At 48.0% G+C, this 21,335-nt stretch overlaps 1 protein-coding gene across 1 annotated transcript in view; it reads right to left on the bottom strand.

Annotated features, from left to right (window-relative positions):
- The window catches only part of LOC142312926 (uncharacterized), a 130,151-nt gene that overhangs the window by 3,685 nt on the left and 105,131 nt on the right, over positions 1-21,335 (bottom strand). Inside the window, 9 exon segments of the mRNA XM_075351914.1 lie at positions 1,252-1,342; positions 1,540-1,637; positions 1,722-1,845; positions 1,928-2,107; positions 2,238-2,387; positions 5,597-5,694; positions 5,774-5,897; positions 5,980-6,159; positions 6,289-6,396. Coding sequence (XP_075208029.1) covers positions 1,252-1,342; positions 1,540-1,637; positions 1,722-1,845; positions 1,928-2,107; positions 2,238-2,387; positions 5,597-5,694; positions 5,774-5,897; positions 5,980-6,159; positions 6,289-6,396 — 1,153 coding nt within the window.

Raw genomic sequence — 21,335 nt, 5'->3', positions numbered from 1 at the left:
AATTATTAAAATAACAATCATCAGAAGGACATCCAAAATTTTTTTTTTCTTAAAAAGAAAACAGCTTACGCGTTTCTGGCCATTGTGGCCCTTAGTCATAGACATCATAGACTACAACCTAGAGTGATCATGTGAGGCTATATTCACTGCCCCCTGCGTATCATCATCAGCGTGAGGGGCAGTGAATAAATATACTCACCGATCACCATTGGCACAGGTGACGTCAGTGTATTGGCCGTGTGTGTGTATTGACAGATAACAGAGTAACAGCGTGCGGTAGTTGGTGCAGGTGATGTTAGGGAAAATTGGCTGCATGTGTGTATTGGCAGGTAACAGAGAGCAGCAGTAGCGCACCCTTGTGGTTGGTGCAGTGATGCCACAGACCTCGGGCGGCCCCCGCACTGCTGTACCTGCTTCAGCAGCTCCTCCACCTCTTGCTGCACGGACGTCCTACTCAGACACCACTGACGGCTTTTTTAACACACTGCAGCGTGCAGCCTCCACAGAGACGCCACGCTCAGGACATGTTCAGCATTATATAGTGAATACAACAGAATTCTAAAATGTTGGTTACGCATTATAAGGGTCTAGTTGTCCATAGCAACCAAGCAGAGCTCAGCTTTCACATTACCTCAGCAGCCTCAATGCTGAAAACTCCACTCTGGTTAAATAAATAATATAAGACAGAGTCTTATTTTCAGGGAAACATGGTACTGTGTGAACCCCACATATCCTCCTATATAATGTATGAACCCCACATATCCTCCTATATACTGTATGAACCCCACATATCCTCCTATATACTGTATGAACCCCACATATCCTCCTATATACTGTATGAACCCCACATATCCTCCTACATACAGTATGAATCCCACATATCCTCCTATATAATGTATGAACCCCACATATCCTCCTATATACTGTATGAACCCCACATATCCTCCTATATACTGTATGAACCCCACATATCCTCCTATATACTGTATGAACCCCACATATCCTCCTATATACTGTATGAACCCCACATATCCTCCTATACTGTATGAACCCCACATATCCTCCTACATACACTATAACCCCCACATAAGCCCCTATATACAGTATACCATACTCCCATCGCTCTAGTTCCCCTGGCCTTTGCTGCACTGACCCTCCATAGAGCAGACACACTGACCGATACGTTGATTGGTGGAATAAAGAGACTGAGAAAAATCTGTGACTTCTCTGGACTTAGTGGTCATTACTCACCTGGGTGGTTATCTGTAGGAATCTCTTCTTTACACCACTCATCACTCCTCACATATGTCCCTGTAGTATTAATATGGGTCAGATCTTCACCCTGAAAAAAATATTGTAACAGTCACAGACAGATGGAGAAGTCACATCTATGATCAGCTCTAATCCTGCCATCTCCACCGTTCTCATTACACAAGTAGAAAACATATAATACTGGTGGACAAAACAAGACTGAGCACAAGACCTTCACAGCCATCTACACATCATAGAGAGATTTCATGACATCTTCTTTCCATCTACCTTATGATTCTGAGGAATATTAGGATTTTCTTGTTTACAGTCCTGTGGTAGAAGACGACGGGAACATTTCTCTGGTGTTGTCCTCTTACTGGTTAGAACTAGAGGAAACACATACAGGGACTGAATTCATTCCTTACATACAGATAATTATAGGCCGTGTGTAATATAGTCCTGTCTATTACCTGGTGATGTGAGAGGCTCGGCAACCTCCATCATGACGTTCTTGTAGAGATCTTTGTGTCCTTCTAAATACTCCCACTCCTCCATGGAGAAATAGACTGTGACATCTTGACACCTAATTGGAACCTGACACATACAATGATACCGTCATCCCCCGATCCCTTCACAGCATTACTGTATAATGTCCCAGCATTCTCAGCAGTGTCACCTCTCCAGTCAGCAGATTTATCATCTTGTAACCGAGTTCTAGGATCTTCTGGTCATTGATGTCCTCATGTATCAGGGGGTGAGGTGGAGGCCCCGTGATTGGGCTCAGGGGTCTTCCCCATCCCTCAGACACCGGAGCTTGGCAGCGATCACTAGAGGTCTTCTTCACTACTGTGTAATCCTGGTTATGGAGAGACACATTATTATAGCTCACTACAGACATTTCCAGAGTCCTCACCTCTCCAGTTCTGTCCATCTGTTATTCCCATAGATAAGAATGATGTAAATGTGAAGTCATCAGAATCTCTAACCTCTCCAGTAAGCCGGAAGAGGATCTCTAGGGTGAGGTGTAATATCCTCTCCACCATCTTGTCCCTGTCCTTATCCATACTTGACGGGTCAATCAGGAAAATTCTCTTATGTTGAAGATCTCCACTGAGAGGATCCGATACTGTAGGGACCTGAATAGAGGTAGCAGGGTGTTGATTATTGCCACTTTAGGCAGAAAAAATAATAATACATTAGATTGTTTGGTCCAGTTCTTCTGTGTTTTTTGTGAAAGACATTTTGTAACAAATAAAAATCCCCTATGCTTATTGGCTATCACAATAAAGGTACAATTTGCAATGTAAATTGCAAAAATAATGACGTAATTGCTATCTTTTTTCCATTTTGAAAAAATGCATCAATAGAAATCAATCAGTGCATTCTATAAACCAACATGGAAAAAAAATAGTAAATCATTCTGTCAGGAATGGGACATGTTATTGTGATGCCGGCAGCGTGTATTGCAGTACAGGGAGCCGGTGGTCTCTGTGCTGCAATACATCTGAAAATTGTGTGTAAGCAGGCTTCCCTCCTGCATGGACCTGGTTGTGGTCACACCTCCTGCCACCATGATTGTTACGATCCAGGGTGTCAATGACCCTTGTCTGTGTTATCCTCCCATTATTTTGCTTCCTCTGGTAAAAATGACAGTTCAGTAATAAAACTTTTGAGCTCCAGTTAGGGTGAATTTGCTCAATTCTGAAGATTGCTTAATAAGTGGCTTGGAAACAAGTGGAGTTTAAAAAAAAAAATAATAGAAAATTAAACCAGGGGTTTAAAAAAAAACCCCAAAAAAACAAAACAAGATTTTAGGGCTGTAAGTATTTCATTTTCTCAACCTTTTATTATTTTTTACTGTTTGTTTGAATAATGGAGGGTAGAAATGGAGGTTTTTTATATAGGTACAAACAACTGACTATCGCTGGGAAGATGTGAGCATGTTGGCCATCTGGAATCTCATGTTAGAAATCTGGAGGAGTAAACTGCAACATTGAAGGCGATTGACAATACTGAGTGGAGCATACTGCTCACTGAGCAAACAATTAGTGGGTAAGATATGGAGGATGGCAAAAGAAGAATAAACCTTAAAGATTTAGACAGCAACCACAAGGGAAGGACCTCCAGGGTAGTGTTCCCTGAAATATTACCTGAGCCATGTGAATAATGACATATGCAAAAAATAAAGGGGAGACACGGGAGGCGCTCCAAAGTGATGGATTTGCTGCTTAGTAAAAAGAGAGAGAGAAGACGTACAGTATATCACAAAAGTAATATCTTAACACCACCGCCCCACCCCCTCCACTACCAGAAGGAAAATAAAGCTACCAACAAAAAAATAAAACAAAACAAGAAGCCTCATTTTCTGTATATTTTTTATCTTTCCTTTTCTATTTTTATGTACTACAATGAATGTGATGTTTTAATCGACAGTATTTTTTGTTTTATAAGACGCACCGGATTATAAGACGCACCCCAAATTTAGAGATAAAAAAAAAATGTGGTCCGCCTTATATTCCCGTGTTTTCTTACCAAAGGACAGCGGCAGCGGTGATGGAGCGGGGTCACAGGAGGCACAGGCTGTGCTGACAGCAGTGACAGCGGTAAGTCAGTGGTGGCAGTGGAAGCTGCAGTGGTTGTGTGGTGGAGCAGGCCGGTGCGGCGAGTGTCCCAGTCTGTCCGTGGTCCGGTCTTCAAAGAAATGGCGCCCAAAGCGGCGCGTGCGCAGATGGAGCCCTCATAGAAAAAGCTCCGTCTTCTCACGCGCTGACTCCCGACGCCATCATTTGAAGCCGGGACCGCGGACAGACTAGGAAACCCGCCGCACAGCCACCGCAGTCCACATAGCCACCCGGATGCACAGAGTGGCAGCCAGCAGGCCGCCCCCCACCCGCACATAGAGGCAGCCGGCCACCAGCATCGAAAGGCACCCAGCTGCCGGCACCAAAAGGCACCCTGCCGGCCGCACACACCGACAGGTACCCTGCCGGCCGCACACAAGAGCCACACAGACAGCCCCTGCCAATTCACCTCCCGGTAAGCCACGGTATATTCGGATTTTAAGACACATCCCTCATTTTCCTCCCAAATTTATGGGAGGAAAAGTGCGTCTTATAATCCGAAAAATACGGTACTTATTTTTGCGGTTGTTGGATTCATTCTCCTTTTTCATGCCTCACACACATAGGATGGAGCCTCAAATTGTTCCTCCATTGATTTGGATGACGCGACTTTCATCATCCACATACCTGAATGAAGTCTCGCGCCTGAGCAGCAGAATCACTGGCCACACAGGCGCATTTTGCTCTGTCCTACTGCAGGCAAAGCATAGGTCTTTTATGAGCAGAGAGGAGGAACATACGCCACGAGGTCCCATCGGTCCGGACCAGTCTCATTTAAATACTGTGCAGTACGAAATCAAATAGAATTTTTGGGGTGTACAGGGGAAGACATCGGACAATGTAATCATTTGTGAAATTCCTAAGAAAAGCAGTAAAAGGTCATTTGTTGTGATACTAAAAAAACTGGTGATAGGCTCCATTTAGTAGCAGCAACAGTTGATGATTTTAAAAAAGGCAACCATTTGTCATATGAATCTACACACTAAACGGTACTTTACACGCTGCGTCATCGCTAGCGATTGCTAGCGATGTCGAGCGCGATAGCACCCGCCCCCGTCGTATGTGCGACATTTGGTGATTGCTGCCGTAGCGAACATTATCGCTAAGGCAGCATCACACGCACATACCTGTGCAGCGACGTAGCTGTTGCTGCCGAACAATCCCTCCTTCAAGGGGGAGGTGCATTCGGCGTCACCGCAACGTTACTGAGCGGCCATCCAATAGAAGCGGAGGGGCGGAGATGAGCGGGACGTAACATCTCGCCCACCTCCTTCCTTCCGCATGGCCGGTGGACGCAGGTAAGGAGATGTTCGTCGTTCCTGCGGTGTCACACATAGCGATGTGTGCTGCCGCAGGAACGATGAAGAACAACGTACCTGCAGCAGCAACGATATTAAGGAAAGGAGCAACATGTCAACGATCACCGTTTTTGGACGATTTTGCGATCGTTGATCGTCGCTCCTTGGTGTCACGCGCTGCGATGTCGCTACCGGCGCCGGGTATGCGTTAACGACGTGACCCTAACGATATATCAGTGTCACAGCGTGTAAAGCACCCTTTACAAACACATGGAGAAGTCATGGCTCTATTCCTGCCATCCGCACCGCTCTCATTACACAAGTAGAAAACATATAATACTGGTGGATAAAACAAGACTGAGCATAAGACCTTCACAGCCGTCTACACATCATAGGGATATTTCATGACACCTTCTCTCCATCTACCTGATGATCCTGAGGAACATTGGGATCTTCTTGTTTATAGTCCTGTGGAAGAAGAGGATGGGGACATCTCTCTGGTGTTTGCCTCTTACTGGATAGAACTGGAGGATACACATACAGGGACTGAATTCTTTACATACAGATATTTATAGGTCAGGTGTATTTAGTCCTGTCTATTACCTGGTGTTGTGAAGGGCTGGGGGACCTCCATCATGATGTCTGTGTACAAATCTTTGTGTTCTTCTAAGTACTCCCACTCCTCCATCAAGAAATAGACAGTGACATCCTGACACCTTAGAGGAACCTGACACATACAATGATACCGTCATCCCCCGATCCCTTCATAGCGTTACTGTATAATGTCCCAGCATTCCCAGCAGTGTCACCTCTCCAGTCAGCAGCTCAATCATCTTGTAGGTGAGTTCTAGGATCTTCTGGTCATTGATGTCCTCATGTATCGGGGGGTGAGGTAGAGGCCCTGTGATTGGGCTCAGGGGTCTTCCCCATCCCTCAGACACAGGGGCCTGACAGCGCTCACTAGAGGTCTTCTCCACTACTGTGTAATCCTGGTTATGGAGAGACACATTAATAAATCTCACTACAAACATTTCCAGAGTCCTCACCTCTCCAGTTCTGTCCATCTGTTATTCCCATAGATAAGAATGATGTAATGTGATGTCATGAGAATCTCTTACCTCTCCAGTAAGCCGGAAGAGGATCTCTAATGCGATGTGTAATATCCTTGCCGCCATCTTGTCCTTGTCCACATCCATCCTTGAAAGGTCAATCAAGAAAATTGTCTTCTATAGAAGATCTCCACTAAAAAGGTTCCGATATTGTATTATAATGAGATAATTAGTGGAAATAATAAAGGGAGACATATGAGGAGATAGAACATGAAGATGTTATATTCTCGGATCTTATATACTGGAATATCATAAATACAGACTACTCGCTGCATTTATCAGTCAGATGTGATAATAAAGGGGACTCTGCTTCTCATTCAACTACCGCAATAAGCTGCAGTGAGCTAAGTGAATAACCAGTTCACTCAGCAACAAAAATAAAGTTTAAAAATGTTTTTAAAGTGATTTTTTTTTTTAACAAGACAGAAAGAGAACATTCTCCATTCTTGATGAGGAAAGAGAGAAGGCATCTTCCATATATCTGAGGTAACGGAGAGAGAGCAGCCATTATCTATCTGAGGGAGAAAGATACAGAAATATACAGCCGCCTCCATCTTATCTTACAAGAAAAATATATCTTTGCACCTCATTATCCAGTAGATAGAAAAGTAATCAAACCTGAAAGATCTCAGTAGTTGATGAATTTTAAAGATTGATTGAAAAGATGGAAACAAATATAACATAAAGTGATGAAAAGACCGGAGGAGTCTGGAAAGCGGCTACTTGTTACCATCACTTCACTCATTAACAGGAATCAACTACTGAGGACTCAACTTGGATTCGTTAGGGGGTAAGAATTAAGTAACCTGAAATACTTAATTCAGCCATTTCACAGACCCAGATACGTAGTCTAGTTGATGTAGCCTATCATACATATTTATGAATGCTTTTGTTTTACTACTAACACACAAACACACACACACACATATACATATATACATACATATATATATATATATATATATATATATATATATATATATATATATATATATATATGTACACAGTGATTTTCCTTAATACAATATGTTAGCACATGTAGCTCAAAGGTGGCACCTGCATCATGGACAATGCTTAAGATGATAAGGAGATTGAGAACACCCAAAGTTTGGACCAACCAATCCAGTAGAGACGATTCAAGTTGCTACACGACCCAAGCCCGACCTGCGATATTTGATTGGACTATATTTTTGCCTACAACCTTTTCTTATCTAGAACTATAAAAGTTTTGTGAACAATAAACTGAGCGGAGTCTTTCTGGTGTTCGTCATGATAGGAAGCTATTAACCAACCGCAGTCTGTTATTTCTTCCCGCGTGCACACATGACATTCCACATAATCAGAAAAGGGCAGTCAAACGTTAAGAGACCCTTGGTGTCTCACCTCAACAGATTATTTTTCATTTCTTCTTATGCAAATGGAGAATGCAGGGAAGGGAGGCCTGTGTTCCCCAAAGACACACCCCAAAATATCGCAATGACAGCCGGAGGCCTAATAATGGTGTCCTAGAAAGTGACATTAAAATATAAGCAAATTAAACAATACAAAGCTAAAATACAGTGACACTGACTGAAAAAGATAAAGTTCTACTTGTGGAACAATATGTCCCCAGAATGTGTCCATTACCGTGTACAGATGAGACCGCAGATAATGGCCCCTCATACATCTATAGCCCCTGCCGACCACTTGATCTACCAGACTGAGGAAACTGGTCCGGGAGGTCGGTGCTGTGTCCTGGGGTCACCGGGATCTGCAGCAAGAATGAGGCTAAGTGAGGACCAGACTGTGGGGGGGATGGCGGTACTGTGGGAACATTACACTGTGGGGCGGATGGCGGTACTGAGGGAACATTACACTGTGTGGAGGGGGGATGGTGGTACTGAGGGAACATTATACTATGTGAGGGGTGATGGCGGTAGTGAAGGACCATTATACTATGTGTGGGGGGATGGCGGTACTGTGGGAACATTATACTGTGTGTGGGGGGGATGGCGGGGGGATGGCGGTACTGAGGGAACATTACACTGTGTGGAGGGGGGATGGTGGTAACTGAGGGGAAATTAAACTGTGTGTGGGGGGATGGCGATACTGACGAAACATTATACTATGTGAGGGGTGATGGCGGTACTGTAGGACCATTATACTATGTGTGGGGGGATGGCGGTACTGTGGGAACATTATACTGTGTGTGGGGGGATGGCGGTACTGAGGGAACATTACACTGTGTGTGGGGGATGGCGGTACTGTGAGAACATTATAATGTGCGAGGGGTGATGGAGGTACTGTGGGAACACTACACTGTGTGTGGGGGATGGCAGCACTGAGGGAACATTACACTGTGTGTGGGGGGATGGCGCTAATATGGGAACATTATACTGTGTGTGGGGGGATGGTGGTACTGTGGGAACATTATACTGTGTAGGGGGGATGGTGGTACTGAGGGAACATTATACTGTGTAGGGGGGGATGGTGGTACTGAGGGAACATTATACTGCGTGTGGGGGGATGGTGGTACTGTGGGAACATTACACTGTGTGGGGGGGGATGGCAGTACTGAGGGAACATTACACTGTGTGTGGGGGGATGGCAGTACTGTGGGAACATTCTACAGCGTGGGGGGATGGTAGTACTGTGAGAACATTACACTGTTTGGGGGGGATGGCGGTACTGTGTGTGTGGGGGGAGGGATGGCGGTACTGAGGGAACATTACACTGTGAGGAGGCCAAGAAAGCAGCTGCATACCAGGAGAGCAATTAGAGCTTCCTCACTGCCTGGTTTTCAGAGTATCTATCAGAGGAAAAGAATAAAGCATTCTGATTCTTAAGGCTGGAAACACATCTATGCGAGTAAAATCGGTCCGACTGGGCTGATAAAAACTCGGCTGATTTTAGTTCACGTTAGGTCCGAGTGCAACGCAAGTGCGATGCTTTTTCTGAATAAATTAATGATTTTACTAGCGTGTGTAATGCGTGTGTAATGCGTATTTTTTACTATGTCATCTGCCATTCAGCACTGTTACATGGCCGCTGACAGCAGACACAGACAGCCATGTAGCAGAGCTGAATGGCCGATGACAGCAGACACAGACAGAGCCGAACAATCAGAATGAACTCGGGTGAACTTCACCCGACTTCATTGTCATGCTACGGCTCTGTCTGTGCCGCGTCCTGATTAGCGGTAACCAGTCAAGGGCTCACCGGTGACTACTAATCCCCCGAGTGACTGAAGTTAGCTGCCCTCTCTCATACTCACCGATCCCCGGCGCCGCGCTGCACGGCATTCACACTGCTCCGGCGGCTTTTACTATTTTGAAAAAGCCGGCCGCTCATTAAACAATCTCGTATTCCCTGCTTTCCCCGCCCACAGGCGCCTATGATTGGTTGCAGTGAGACACACCCCCACGCTGAGTGACAGGTGTCTCACTGCAACCAATCACAGCAGCCGGTGGGCGGGTCTATACTGTGCAGTGAAATAAATAAATAAATAATTTTAAAAAATGGCGTGCGGTCCCCCCCAATTTTAATACCAGCCAGATAAAGCCATACGGCTGAAGGCTGGTATTCTCAGGATGGGGAGCTCCACGTTATGGGGAGCCCCCCAGCCTAACAATATCAGTCAGCAGCCGCCCAGAATTGCCGCATACATTATATGCGACAGTTCTGGGACTGTACACGGCTCTTCCCGATTTGCCCTGGTGCGTTGGCAAACCGGGGTAATAAGGAGTTAATGGCAGCCCATAGCTGCCACTAAATCCTAGATTAATCATGTCAGGCGTCTATGAGACACCCTCCATGATTAATCTGTAAGTTACAGTAAATAAACACACACATGAAAAAATCATTTATTAGAAATAAAAAACACAAACAAATTCCCTCATCACCAATTTAATCAGCCCCAAAAAGCCCTCCATGTCCGGCGTAATCCACGGACCTCCAGCGTCGCTTCCAGCTTTGCTGCATGGAGGTGACCGGAGCTGCAGCAGACACCGCCGCTCCTGTCAGCTCCACGCAGCTAATGAAGGCAATAGCGCAATCAGCTGAGCTGTCACTGAGGTTACCCGCTGTCACTGGATCCAGCAGTGGCCGCGATTAACCTCAGTGACACCTCAGCAGATCGCGCTACTCACCTCAGTTGCTGCTTGGAGGTGACAGGAGCGGCGGTGTCTGCTGCAGCTCCTGTCACCTCCATGCAGCAAAGCTGGAAGCGACGCTGGAACATCCTGGATTACGCCGGACATGGAGGGCTTTTTCGAGCTTATTAAATTGGTAATGAGGGAATTTGTGTTTTTTATTTCTAATAAATGATTTTTTCGGGTGTGTGTTTTTATTTACTGTAACTTACAGATTAATCATGGAAGGTATCTCGGGGAGATGCCTGACATGATTAATCTAGGATTTAGTGGCAGCTATGGGCTGCCATTAACTCCTTATTACCCCGATTTGCCAACGCACCAGGGTAAATCGGGAAGAGCCGGGTACAGTCCCAGAACTGTCGCATATAATGTATGCGGCAATTCTGGGCGGCTGTTGGCTGATATTGTTAGGCTGGGGGGCTCCCCATAACGTGGAGCTCCCCATCCTGAGAATACCAGCCTTCAGCCGTATGGCTTTATCTGGCTGGTATTAAAATTGGGGGGGACCGCACGCCATTTTTTTAAAATTATTTATTTATTTATTTCACTGCACAGTGTAGACCCGCCCACCGGCTGCTGTGATTGGGTGCAGTGAGACACCTGTCACTCAGCGTGGAGGCGTGTCTCACTGCAACCAATCATAGGCGCCTGTGGGCGGGGAAAGCAGGGAATACGAAATTGTTTAACGAGCGTCCGGCTTTTTCAAAATAGTGAAAGCCGCCGCAGCAGTGTGAATGCCGTGCAGCGCCGCGCCGGGGATCGGTGAGTATATGAGAGAGGAGGGGAAAATGACCGACAGACTGTGAGAGAGGGACAGAGATAGTGACGGACCGACAGAGAGAGAATAGAGACCGAGAGGGAGAGACCGACTGACAGAGAATAGTGATTGACAGACATTGTGAGACATCACTCGTTTCCAGTGTTTTAGGAAACATGCGAGAAATTTATTTAGAAAATCGGACGTCACTAGGATGGTGTGAGTGCCGTCCCGTGACATCCGATTTTTTACACGCTCCCATAGACTTGCATTGAAGAGACTCGCAGTAGAAACTCGCAAAAAGGCAGCATGCTGCGATTTTTTTTCTCAGTCCGATTTGGACTGAGAAAAAAATCGCAGATGAGAGCTGAATCATTCACTAACATGTGCCCGATTCCAATGCGAGTTTTTCTCGCAGTGCTCTACTGCGAGAAACTCGCAAGTGAGAAGCAGCCCTAAGGCTGCTTTACACCAGACAATCTATCGTGCGATAGATCGTCGGGGTCACGGTTTTTGTGACGCACATCCGGCATCGCTGGCGATGCCGGCCTGTGTGACACCTCCTAGCGACGCAGTATCGCTCACAAATCGTGAGTCGTGTACTGCTCAGTAGGTTCCATAATATCGTTTAATTTAGTTGTTCATCGTTTCCGGGGTAGCACACGCCGCTCCGTGTGACACCCCGGGAACGATGAACAGCAGCTCACCTGCGTCACGCAACCGCCGCCGGCTATGTGAAGGAAGGAGGTGGGTGGGATGTTTACGTCCCGCTTATCTCCGCCCCTCCGCTTCCATTGGCCGGCGGCCGTGTGACTTCGCTGTGACGCCGAACGTCCCTCCCACTCCAGGAAGTGGACGTTCGCCGCCCACAGCGAGGTCTCACGAGAGGTAAGTACGTGTGACGGGGGTTACCGACTTTGTGCGCCACGGGCAGTAATTTGCCAGTGACGCAAAAAGGATGGGGGCGGGTACGATCGATTGTGAAATTGCTCAATCGGTCGTACCGTGTAAAGCAGCCTTTAGACAGTGGCAAAAAAAAGAACCCACTCGAATAGTCTCAGAGCTGAAGGGGTTAATGTCCCCTGCCCCAGTAAGGCTACTTTAACACTTGTGTTGAACGGCATCCGTCACAATGCGTTGTGTGACGCATGTGACGGATGCGTTGTAAATAGTGTGATATAAAGGCCACGGATTCCAGTGAAATAACGCGTGGCATTAAGCCGAGAGAGAGAGCCCCCATCATCACCACACACACCCCAGCACTACCGCACTCATCACCACCACACACACCAGCACTACCACCCCCATCATCACCGCACACACCGGCACTACCGCCCCCATCATCATCGCACACACCCCAGCACTACCGCCCCCATCATCATCGCACACACCCCGGCACTACCGCCCCCATCATCACCGCACACACCCCGGCACTACCGCCCCCATCATCATCACTGCACACACGCAGGCACTACCGCCCCCATCATCATCACTGCACACACACAGGAACTACCGCACTCATCACCGCACACACCCTGGCACTTCCGCACCCATCATCACCGCACACACCCCGGCACTACCGCACCCATCATCACCGCACACACACCGGCACTTCCGCACCCATCATCACCGCACACACCCCGGCACTTCCGCACCCATCATCATCGCACACACCCCGGCACTACCGCCCCCATCATCATCACTGCACACACGCAGGCACTACCGCCCCCATCATCATCACTGCACACACACAGGAACTACCGCACTCATCACCGCACACACCCCGGCACTTCCGCACCCATCATCACCGCACACACCCCGGCACTACCGCACCCATCATCACCGCACACACACCGGCACTACCGCACCCATCATCACCGCACACACACCGACACTACTGCTCTCATCATCACCGCACACACACCGGCACTACTGCTCTCATCATCACCGCACACATTACTTCAGTGTGAGAGGGAGAGACCGACCGACATTGACAGAGAGAGACCGACATTGACAGAGAGAGACCGACATTGACAGAGAGAGAGAGACCAGGAGTGCTTTTAAACGATTTAGAACGTTCTGCTGGACATGCTGAGCATGCTCAGTAGAACGTGACGGAATCCTGCACTGGAATCCGTCGCCAAACACATGGCTTCGGAATCCAGCACCATAGACATTCATTATGCCTCGTAACGGATCCCAACGGAATCCTGCGGAGTAAGTTTTTTTTACAGCAACAGAAAACACTACATTCAGCGTTCCTTCCGACCGACGATCACTGATGGTCAGCGACAAAACAACTGATGCGCCGCGGGGCGGATGCAACGCAAGACCATATGTTGCTATCCGTAGCTAATAAAAGTCTATGAGGAATAAACGGTTTCCTGCAATGGTTACCGTAATTCCTCAAGGCAACGGATGCTGCACAACGCAAGTGTGAAAGCAGGGAATCTCCACATACCTCTTCCGGCAGAGCCGCACACTGGATATATGGTTGAATCTAGAATGTATGGGCTCCTGACAGGTTAGTCTGCGTGGGCGTGGCCGGCTTGGTTGCGGGCGTGGTGATGTTTCCTCCTCTCCACTACAATCATGCAGGCTCCGCCCCCTGCACCCCCCCTTCATCTGGAGCTCTCACCCCACTTCTATTATAATCAATTCTGTGCCCACATGGACTTAGAAAAACAATGTTTATTCCGTCTGGGAAAGTCGGACTGCATTTTGAACACGCCCCCATCATGTGACAGACATTACATCATACCTGTCAGGAGCCCGTACATTCTAGCAACTATCCTAGATATATTGCTGCTCTGTGCTTATAGGACCTGTGATGATGTCACATGGAGGGGAGGAGTCAGTGGTCACATGATCAGCTCCTCAGTGTATGCAGGACTCTGCTGTGCTGGGTGTCATGGTGCTGGATGAGGGGAAGGTTATGTGTGGGGTCAGGAGGGGTTTACAGTGTGGATGTAGCAGAGCCGTGTGTGTACGAGGTGTACGGAGCAGAGCCTTGTGTGTACGAAGTGTACGGAGCAGAGCCGCGTGTGTACGAGGTGTACGGAGCGGAGCCGCGTGTGTACGAGGTGTACGGAGCGGAGCCGTGTGTGTACGAGGTGTACGGAGCGGAGCCGCGTGTGTACGAGGTGTACAGAGCAGAGCCGTGTGCGTACGAGGTGTACGGAGCGGAGCCGTGTGTGTACAAGGTGTACGGAGCGGCGCCGTGTGTGTACGAGGTGTACGGAGCAGAGCCGTGTGTGTACGAGGTGTACGGAGCGGAGCCGCGTGTGTACGAGGTGTACAGAGCAGAGCCGTGTGCGTACGAGGTGTACGGAGCGGAGCCGTGTGTGTACGAGGTGTACAGAGCAGAGCCGTGTGTGTACGAGGTGTACGGAGCGGAGCCGTGTGTGTACGAGGTGTACAGAGCAGAGCCGTGTGTGTACGGAGCGGAGCCGTGTGTACGAGGTGTACGGAGCGGAGCCATGTGTACGAGGTGTACAGAGCGGAGCCGTGTGTGTACGAGGTGTACAGAGCAGAGCCGTGTGTGTACGAGGTGTACGAAGCAGAGCCGTGTCTGTACGAGGTGTACGGAGGGGAGCCGCGTGTGTACGAGGTGTTTGGAGCGGAGCAGTGTGTGTACGAGGTGTTTGGAGCGGAGCAGTGTGTGTATGTCGCGGGCGAGTGTGCAGACCACGGCAGGGGAGGCTACCCGAGGCGCTCGGATCCGAGATCGTGGTTGTGGCTCGAGTGGCGGATCCGGGGCTCGTGCAGCAGCCCGTCACCCAGAACTGTATAAAGGGAGTATTTACAGGGAGAGTTTGTCAGTGACGCCACCCGTGGATTGCGGTGATGGTTGGTAACCACGCCGCTGCCTTTGTGTGGGACGGGGCAGAAGGATGGTATCCCCTCCACGGGTAGGGGAGGTGTAGTCCCGGGTGCAGGTGGGGTGCAGTGCTGGGGCGCAGTTCGCAGGCTGGACCGGATGTTACTGGTGTACTTACAGTTTTCAAATAAGTCACACAAAGTCCAAGTAGTAAACCAAGTGCCGGATACTGGTAGCGTCCGGAGGGGTGTGCTCGGGTCCCGCAGCACACCGGTGAACAGAACAGGGGTCCTTCCTCCTGCACTCTAGTTTTGTGTCTCGTGTGTTGACTAGTCCGCATGGAATGGGAAAAGTCCACGCCCGGTGTCTTTGCTGTGGGAGTTGTGGCCCGCGAGATCTGAGCCTTGGGATCTTTTAAGGCACTTGCAGACACCCTATCCCCCGCTTCCGTCTCGCTCTATCTGGGCTACTCGTGGGACAAGATCTGGAACCTTGTCCCCTGCTTGCTAATTGACAAGGTGCTTGCAGCTGTCCTCGCCCTGGGGTCCAGGTACCCCGACTGTGCATGGCCTCCGGACCGGATTCCCGCTGTCGGCACTGGCGGGCTACAACCCTGTCCCAGTCCACTTAAAGTCTCCTGCAACCAGATCTTCGTCGCCTGTGGCCCTGCTCTGCCATCTGCCACCTAGTCAGCTCAGGTAGTCCGGGAGCTACAACCCCCGACTACCATTTCACTCCTCTCACTTCCACTGCTCAACTCTTTCTGACTTGTTCCCTCCCCGAACACCTCAGGACCCCGACGTGGGCGTCACCATCTGCCTGGCCCCGTCCACTGGTGTGTCCCTATTGTCCTTGGGGGGTGACTAGGCTTTGTGGCTGGTGTATGTACCTGTGTGGGGTTGTGTTGGTAGGACAAGGAGGAGGGAATCCTGCATCTGGAAGATGGATTCAGTCTCCTGTGACAAACTGATTTTGTCAGGGCGTCACATGTACGCGGTGTACGGAGCAGAGCTGAGTGTGTACGAGGTGTTCGGAGTGGAGTCGCCTGTGTATGAGGACTATGGAACTGAGTCGTGTGTGGAGTGGAGCCATGTGTGTATGATATGAATGGAACGAAGCCATTTGTGTATAACGTGTGTGCGCGGAGCTGAGACGTGTCTGCGCGGAGCTGAGACGTGTGGGCGCGGAGCTGAAACGTGTGGGCACGGAGCTGAGACGTGTGCGGAGCGGAGCAGTGTGTGCTGAGCTGAGACGTGTGCGGAGCTGAGACGTGTGTGGAGCGGATCCGTGTGTGTACGACATGAATGGAATTTTTTTTTGTCTGTCTCAGATCTACATAACTGGGAGCTTGTAAACTTATAAATCAGCAGGTTTGGATGAAATGGGCGATTCCTCAGGTTCCTTGCTTCTGTCATAGGTGGATTATAATGAGGGCAATCTGGGCTACCGCCCGGGGCCCGAGGCTCCATGGGGCCCATGCTCAGAAAAGTAAATTGCCCCCATTATAATCCGCATGAAACATTAAGCTGCTGGGTCATCTGCTCGCCCTGCAGCACATCGGCAGGACGGGGGCCCCTTCAGGTATTACAATCATGACTCCTGTAGGGGCCCCGTGAGCAGAAGCCAGGAGGGGGCGGGGCCGCTGACAGCCCGGGCCCCTCCACTTTTATTCCTCTGCTCACTGGGCCCCAGGGGACAGGGCCACCATCAGGAGAGTGAGGGGGCCCGGGTCGCTCATAGAGAGCTGCCCTCTCTCTTCCTGCACTGATCTATGTGATGATGGGTGCAAAGGAGGAGAGGAAATATACTGGAACAGAACGGAGGCTGAGATGAAGGACCTTGCCTGATCACATGATCGGAGAACTAGCAGGTCCTGTTATTCAGCTGCTGCAGTCTCCGTGCAGCTCCCAGTGTCTGCTCTCCTGCACTGCACCGATCAAGAGCTGCAAGATGAGGTAATGTATAGTGTGTATAAGGAAATATGCCTGTTGTAGAGCTGCGTGTATATGTGCATTCTGTCTGTCTCTCTTTCCCTGTCTGTCTCTGTCTATCTCTTTCCCTGCCTGCCAGTCTCTGTCTGTCTCTTTCCCTGCCTGGCAGTCTCTGTCTATCTGTCTCTTTCCCTGCCTGAAAGTCTCTGTCTGTCTCTTTCCCTGCCTAGCAGTCTTTCCCTGCCTGGCAGTCCGTCTCTTTTCCTTCCTGGCAGTCTCTGTCTCTTTTCCTGGCTGGCAGTCTCTGTCTGTCTCTTTCCCTGGCTGGCTGTCACTGTCTGTCTCTTTCCCTGGCTGGCTGTCACTGTCTGTCTCTTTCCCTGGCTGGCTGTCACTGTCTGTCTCTTTCCCTGCCTGGCAGTCTGTCTGTCTCTTTCCCTGGCTGTCTCTGTCCCTTTCCCTTTTTCTCTGTCTCTATCCCTCTCACCACTGATATCATATTACCTTACACATAAGCTTCTTATACTAACAATGTCCTTCGTTGACCATAGCAGGGCTGTGGAGTCGGAGTCGGAGTCGTGGAGTCGGAGTCGGAGTCGGAGCTCATTTTGGTGGAGTCGGAGTCGGAGTCGGTATAAAATGCACCGACTCCGACTCCTAAAATATATAATAAATTGGGGACAGGAGTGCAATGCAGAATGTGCTGAATATTTTACTAAATAATAACATTTAGTATAATGCTTATATTTAAGTGAAAAATTTATTGTAGTACAATGTGAACATCAGACATTTAACCCTTTAGTGACGGAGCTAATTTTCACCTTAATGACCAGACCAAATTTTGCAATTCTGACCAGTGTCACTTCATGAGGTTATAACTCTGGAACGCTTCAACGGATCCCGGTGATTCTGAGATTGTTTTTTCGTCACATATTGGACTTCATGTTAGTACCAAATTTAGGACAATATTTTTTGCGTTTATTTATGAAAAAAATTGAATATTGGCAAAAATTTTGAAAATTTAGCAATTTTCAACTTTTGAATTTTTATACCGTTAAACCAGAGATTTCTGTGACACAAAATAGTTAATAAATAACATTTCCCACTTGTCTACTTTACATCAGCACAATTTTGGAAACAAAATTTTTTTTTGTTAGGAAGTTAGAGGGGTTCAAAGTTTATCAGCAATTTCTCATTTTTACATCAAAATTTACAAAACCATTTTTTTAGGGACCACATCACATTTGAAGTGACTTCAATAGGCCTAGATGACAGAAAATACCCAAAAGTGACACCATTCTAAAAACTGCACCCCCCAAAGTACTCAAAACCACATTCAAGAAGTTTATTAACCCTTCAGGTGCTTCACATGAACAAAAGCAATGTGGAATGAAAAAAAGCAAAAATTAAATTTTACCTAAAAATGTTGCTCTAACCCAAATTTATTCACTTTTAGAAGAAATAACACAACAAAATGGACCCCAAAACTTGTTCCCCACTTTCTTATGAGCGCGCTGATACCCCACATGTGGTCAGAAACCTCTGTTTGGACAAATGGGAGAGCTCGGAACAGAAGGAGCAATATTTGAATTTTGGAAAGCAAATTTGGCTGAAATAGATTGCGGGCACCATGTTGCATTTACAGGTCCGCTAAGGTACCTAAATAGAAGAAACCCCTCACAAGTGACACCATTTTGGAAACTAGACCCCTCAAGGCTTCTATCTAGGGGTATAGTGAGCATTTTAGATCCACAGGTACTTCACAGATTTTGTTAACGTTACGTTGTCATATTGAAAATTTTAATAATTTTCTCAAAAATGTTGCTTTAGCATCAATTTTCTCACTTTTTCAAGAAGTAATTCCAAAAATTTGACCTCAAGGTTTGTTAACCACTTTTTTATGAGCGCGGCGATACCTCACATGTGGTCTGAAACCTTTGTTTGGACAAATGGGAGGGCTTGGAACGAAAGGAGCAATATTTGAATTTTGGAAAGGAAATTTGGCTGAAAAAGATTGCAGGCACCATGTCGCATTTGGAGGTCCCCTATGGTACCTAAACAGCAGAAACCCCGCACAAGTGACCCCATTTTGGAAACTAGGCCCCTCAAGGAATTTATCTAGATGTTTGGTGAGTACCCTGAACCCCCAGGTGCTTCACAGAAGTTTATAACGTTGAGCCATGAAAAAAAAAAAATAAAATTTTACCACAAAATTGTTATTTCAACCAGGTAGCTTTTTTTTTTACAAGAGTAAAAGGAAAAAATTCAGCATAACATTTATTGTGCAATTTCTCCTGAGTTTGGCGATACCTTATATGTGGTGGAAATCAACTGTTTGGGCGCATGGCAGGGCTCGGAAGGGAAGGAGTGCCATTTGACTGCAAAATTGGCTGGAATCAATAGCGGACGCCAGGTTGCATTTGGAGAGCCCCTGAGGTGCCTAAACAGTGGCCGTCCCCCACAAGTGACTCCATTCTGGAAACAAGACACCTCAAGGCTTTTATCTAGGTGTATATTGAGCAGTTTGAATCCACGAGTACTTCACAGAATTTGATAAGCTTAGGTTGCCATATTGAAAATTTTCATTTTTTTCACAAAAATGTTGCTTTAGCATCAAATTTCTCACTTTTTCAAGAGACAACAACAAACCGTGGACCCCACAGGTTGTTATCCAATGTCTTATGAGCACAGGGATACCCCACATGGGGCCAAAAACCTCTGTTTGGATAAATGGGAGGGCTTGGAATGGAGGGAGCACCATTTGAATTCTGGAAAAGTTAAAATAAATTGCGGGCACTATGTCACATTTGCAGGGCCCCTTGGGTACCTATACAGCAGAAACCCCCCACAAGTGACCCCATTTTGGAAACTGGATTTTATTCAGGAGTATAGTAAGCATTTTGAATCCACAGGTACTTCACAAAAATGTTGCTGTAGCAACAAATGTCTCACTGTTAGGCTATGTGGCCATGATCCAGCGACACGGCGTCCAGTACACAGTGCCAGCCTTCCTGCAGAGATGTGAGTGTTGTCCACGGGAGAACGCAGCTGCCCATGCCCAGGATTTGGGTTCAGGCCGCTGTGGAGCTCTATGCTACCTGCAGAGAACACTCTTTTCTCCGCAGCATAAATTGACATGCTGAGGCTCAGGAAGCTGCGCCACAGGTCAGTGTTTGCTGCGGAGAAAAGAAGCACATTGGGTACGGGATTTCTAAAAATCCTTCCACTGTGCTTCTACTGCACAATGCAGCGTTATGGACACAGGGAAAACACTCTGCGCCCAAAACGCTGCAAATCCCGATTGTGGGCGCACAGCCTAAAATGCTACAATGGATGAATGGATAGATGTCAAACATATATAACGTCCCACCCCCTGCATATTCTAAGCTGGCGCCCTTTAGTGCCTTTCATGTTGCAGTAAAGGGTGCCTAGCCTTGTATTTAGCCCCCCAAAAAATTAATAATTAAAATAAACGACGTGGGGTCCCCCCTATTTTTGATAGCCAGCTAGGGTAAAGCAGACAGCTGTAGCCTGCAAACCACAGCTGACAGCTTCACCTTGGCTGGTGATCAATTTGGAGGCCTCCCCAGGCGTTTTTTTAAAAAAAAAAAAAACGTGGGGTCCCCCCAAATTTGATCACCAGCCAAGGTGAAGCGGACAGCTGGGGTCTGGTATTCTCAGGGTGGGAAGAGCCATGGTTATTGGACTCTTCCCAGCCTAAAAATAGCAGGCCGCAGCCGCCCCAGAAGTGGCGCATCCATTAGATGCGCCAATCCTGGCGCTTCGCCCCAGCTCATCCCGCGCCCTGGTGCGGTGGCAGACGGGGTAATATATGGGGTTGATACCAGCTGTAATGTCACCTGGCATCAAGTCCTGGGGTTAGTGATGTCACGGCATCTGAACAGATACCCGACATTACTAACCCAGTCAAGTAATAGAAAAAAAAAGACAAAAAAAAAATTTATTTGAAAAAAAAACTCCCCGAAACATTCCTCTTTTACCAATTTATTGAAAATAAAGAAATTCCGGTCGCTGTAATCCATTTTGGAGGTCCCTCGGCGACTCTGGACCTTCTAGAATATGGGGGGCACGTTCAGGGAACGTATCCCCCATTTTCTGGAAGAGCAAGCTCTCCATGAGCAGTGTGGGTGCAGTAATCTGAGAATACTGCACTCACACTGCCCCGGTCCAACCTAGGGCAGAGTGACCTGCAGTAACCTCATTCCAGAATATGAGGGGCACGCTCACAGAACGTACCCCCCATTTTCTGGAACAGCAGTCTCTCCATGTGAGGAGTGTGACTGCAGATTACCGCACTCACCCTCCCCCGGTCCACAGTGGAGCCTGTGCAGCAGCGACGTCAGGGTCCCTGCTTGCAGGGATCCAGCTGACAGCCGCTGTCTGCGCATGCGCCG

This window comes from Anomaloglossus baeobatrachus, chromosome 5, assembly GCF_048569485.1.
Source record: "Anomaloglossus baeobatrachus isolate aAnoBae1 chromosome 5, aAnoBae1.hap1, whole genome shotgun sequence".
Taxonomy (NCBI): domain Eukaryota; kingdom Metazoa; phylum Chordata; class Amphibia; order Anura; family Aromobatidae; genus Anomaloglossus; species Anomaloglossus baeobatrachus.
This window is presented reverse-complemented; position numbering and strand designations above follow the sequence as displayed.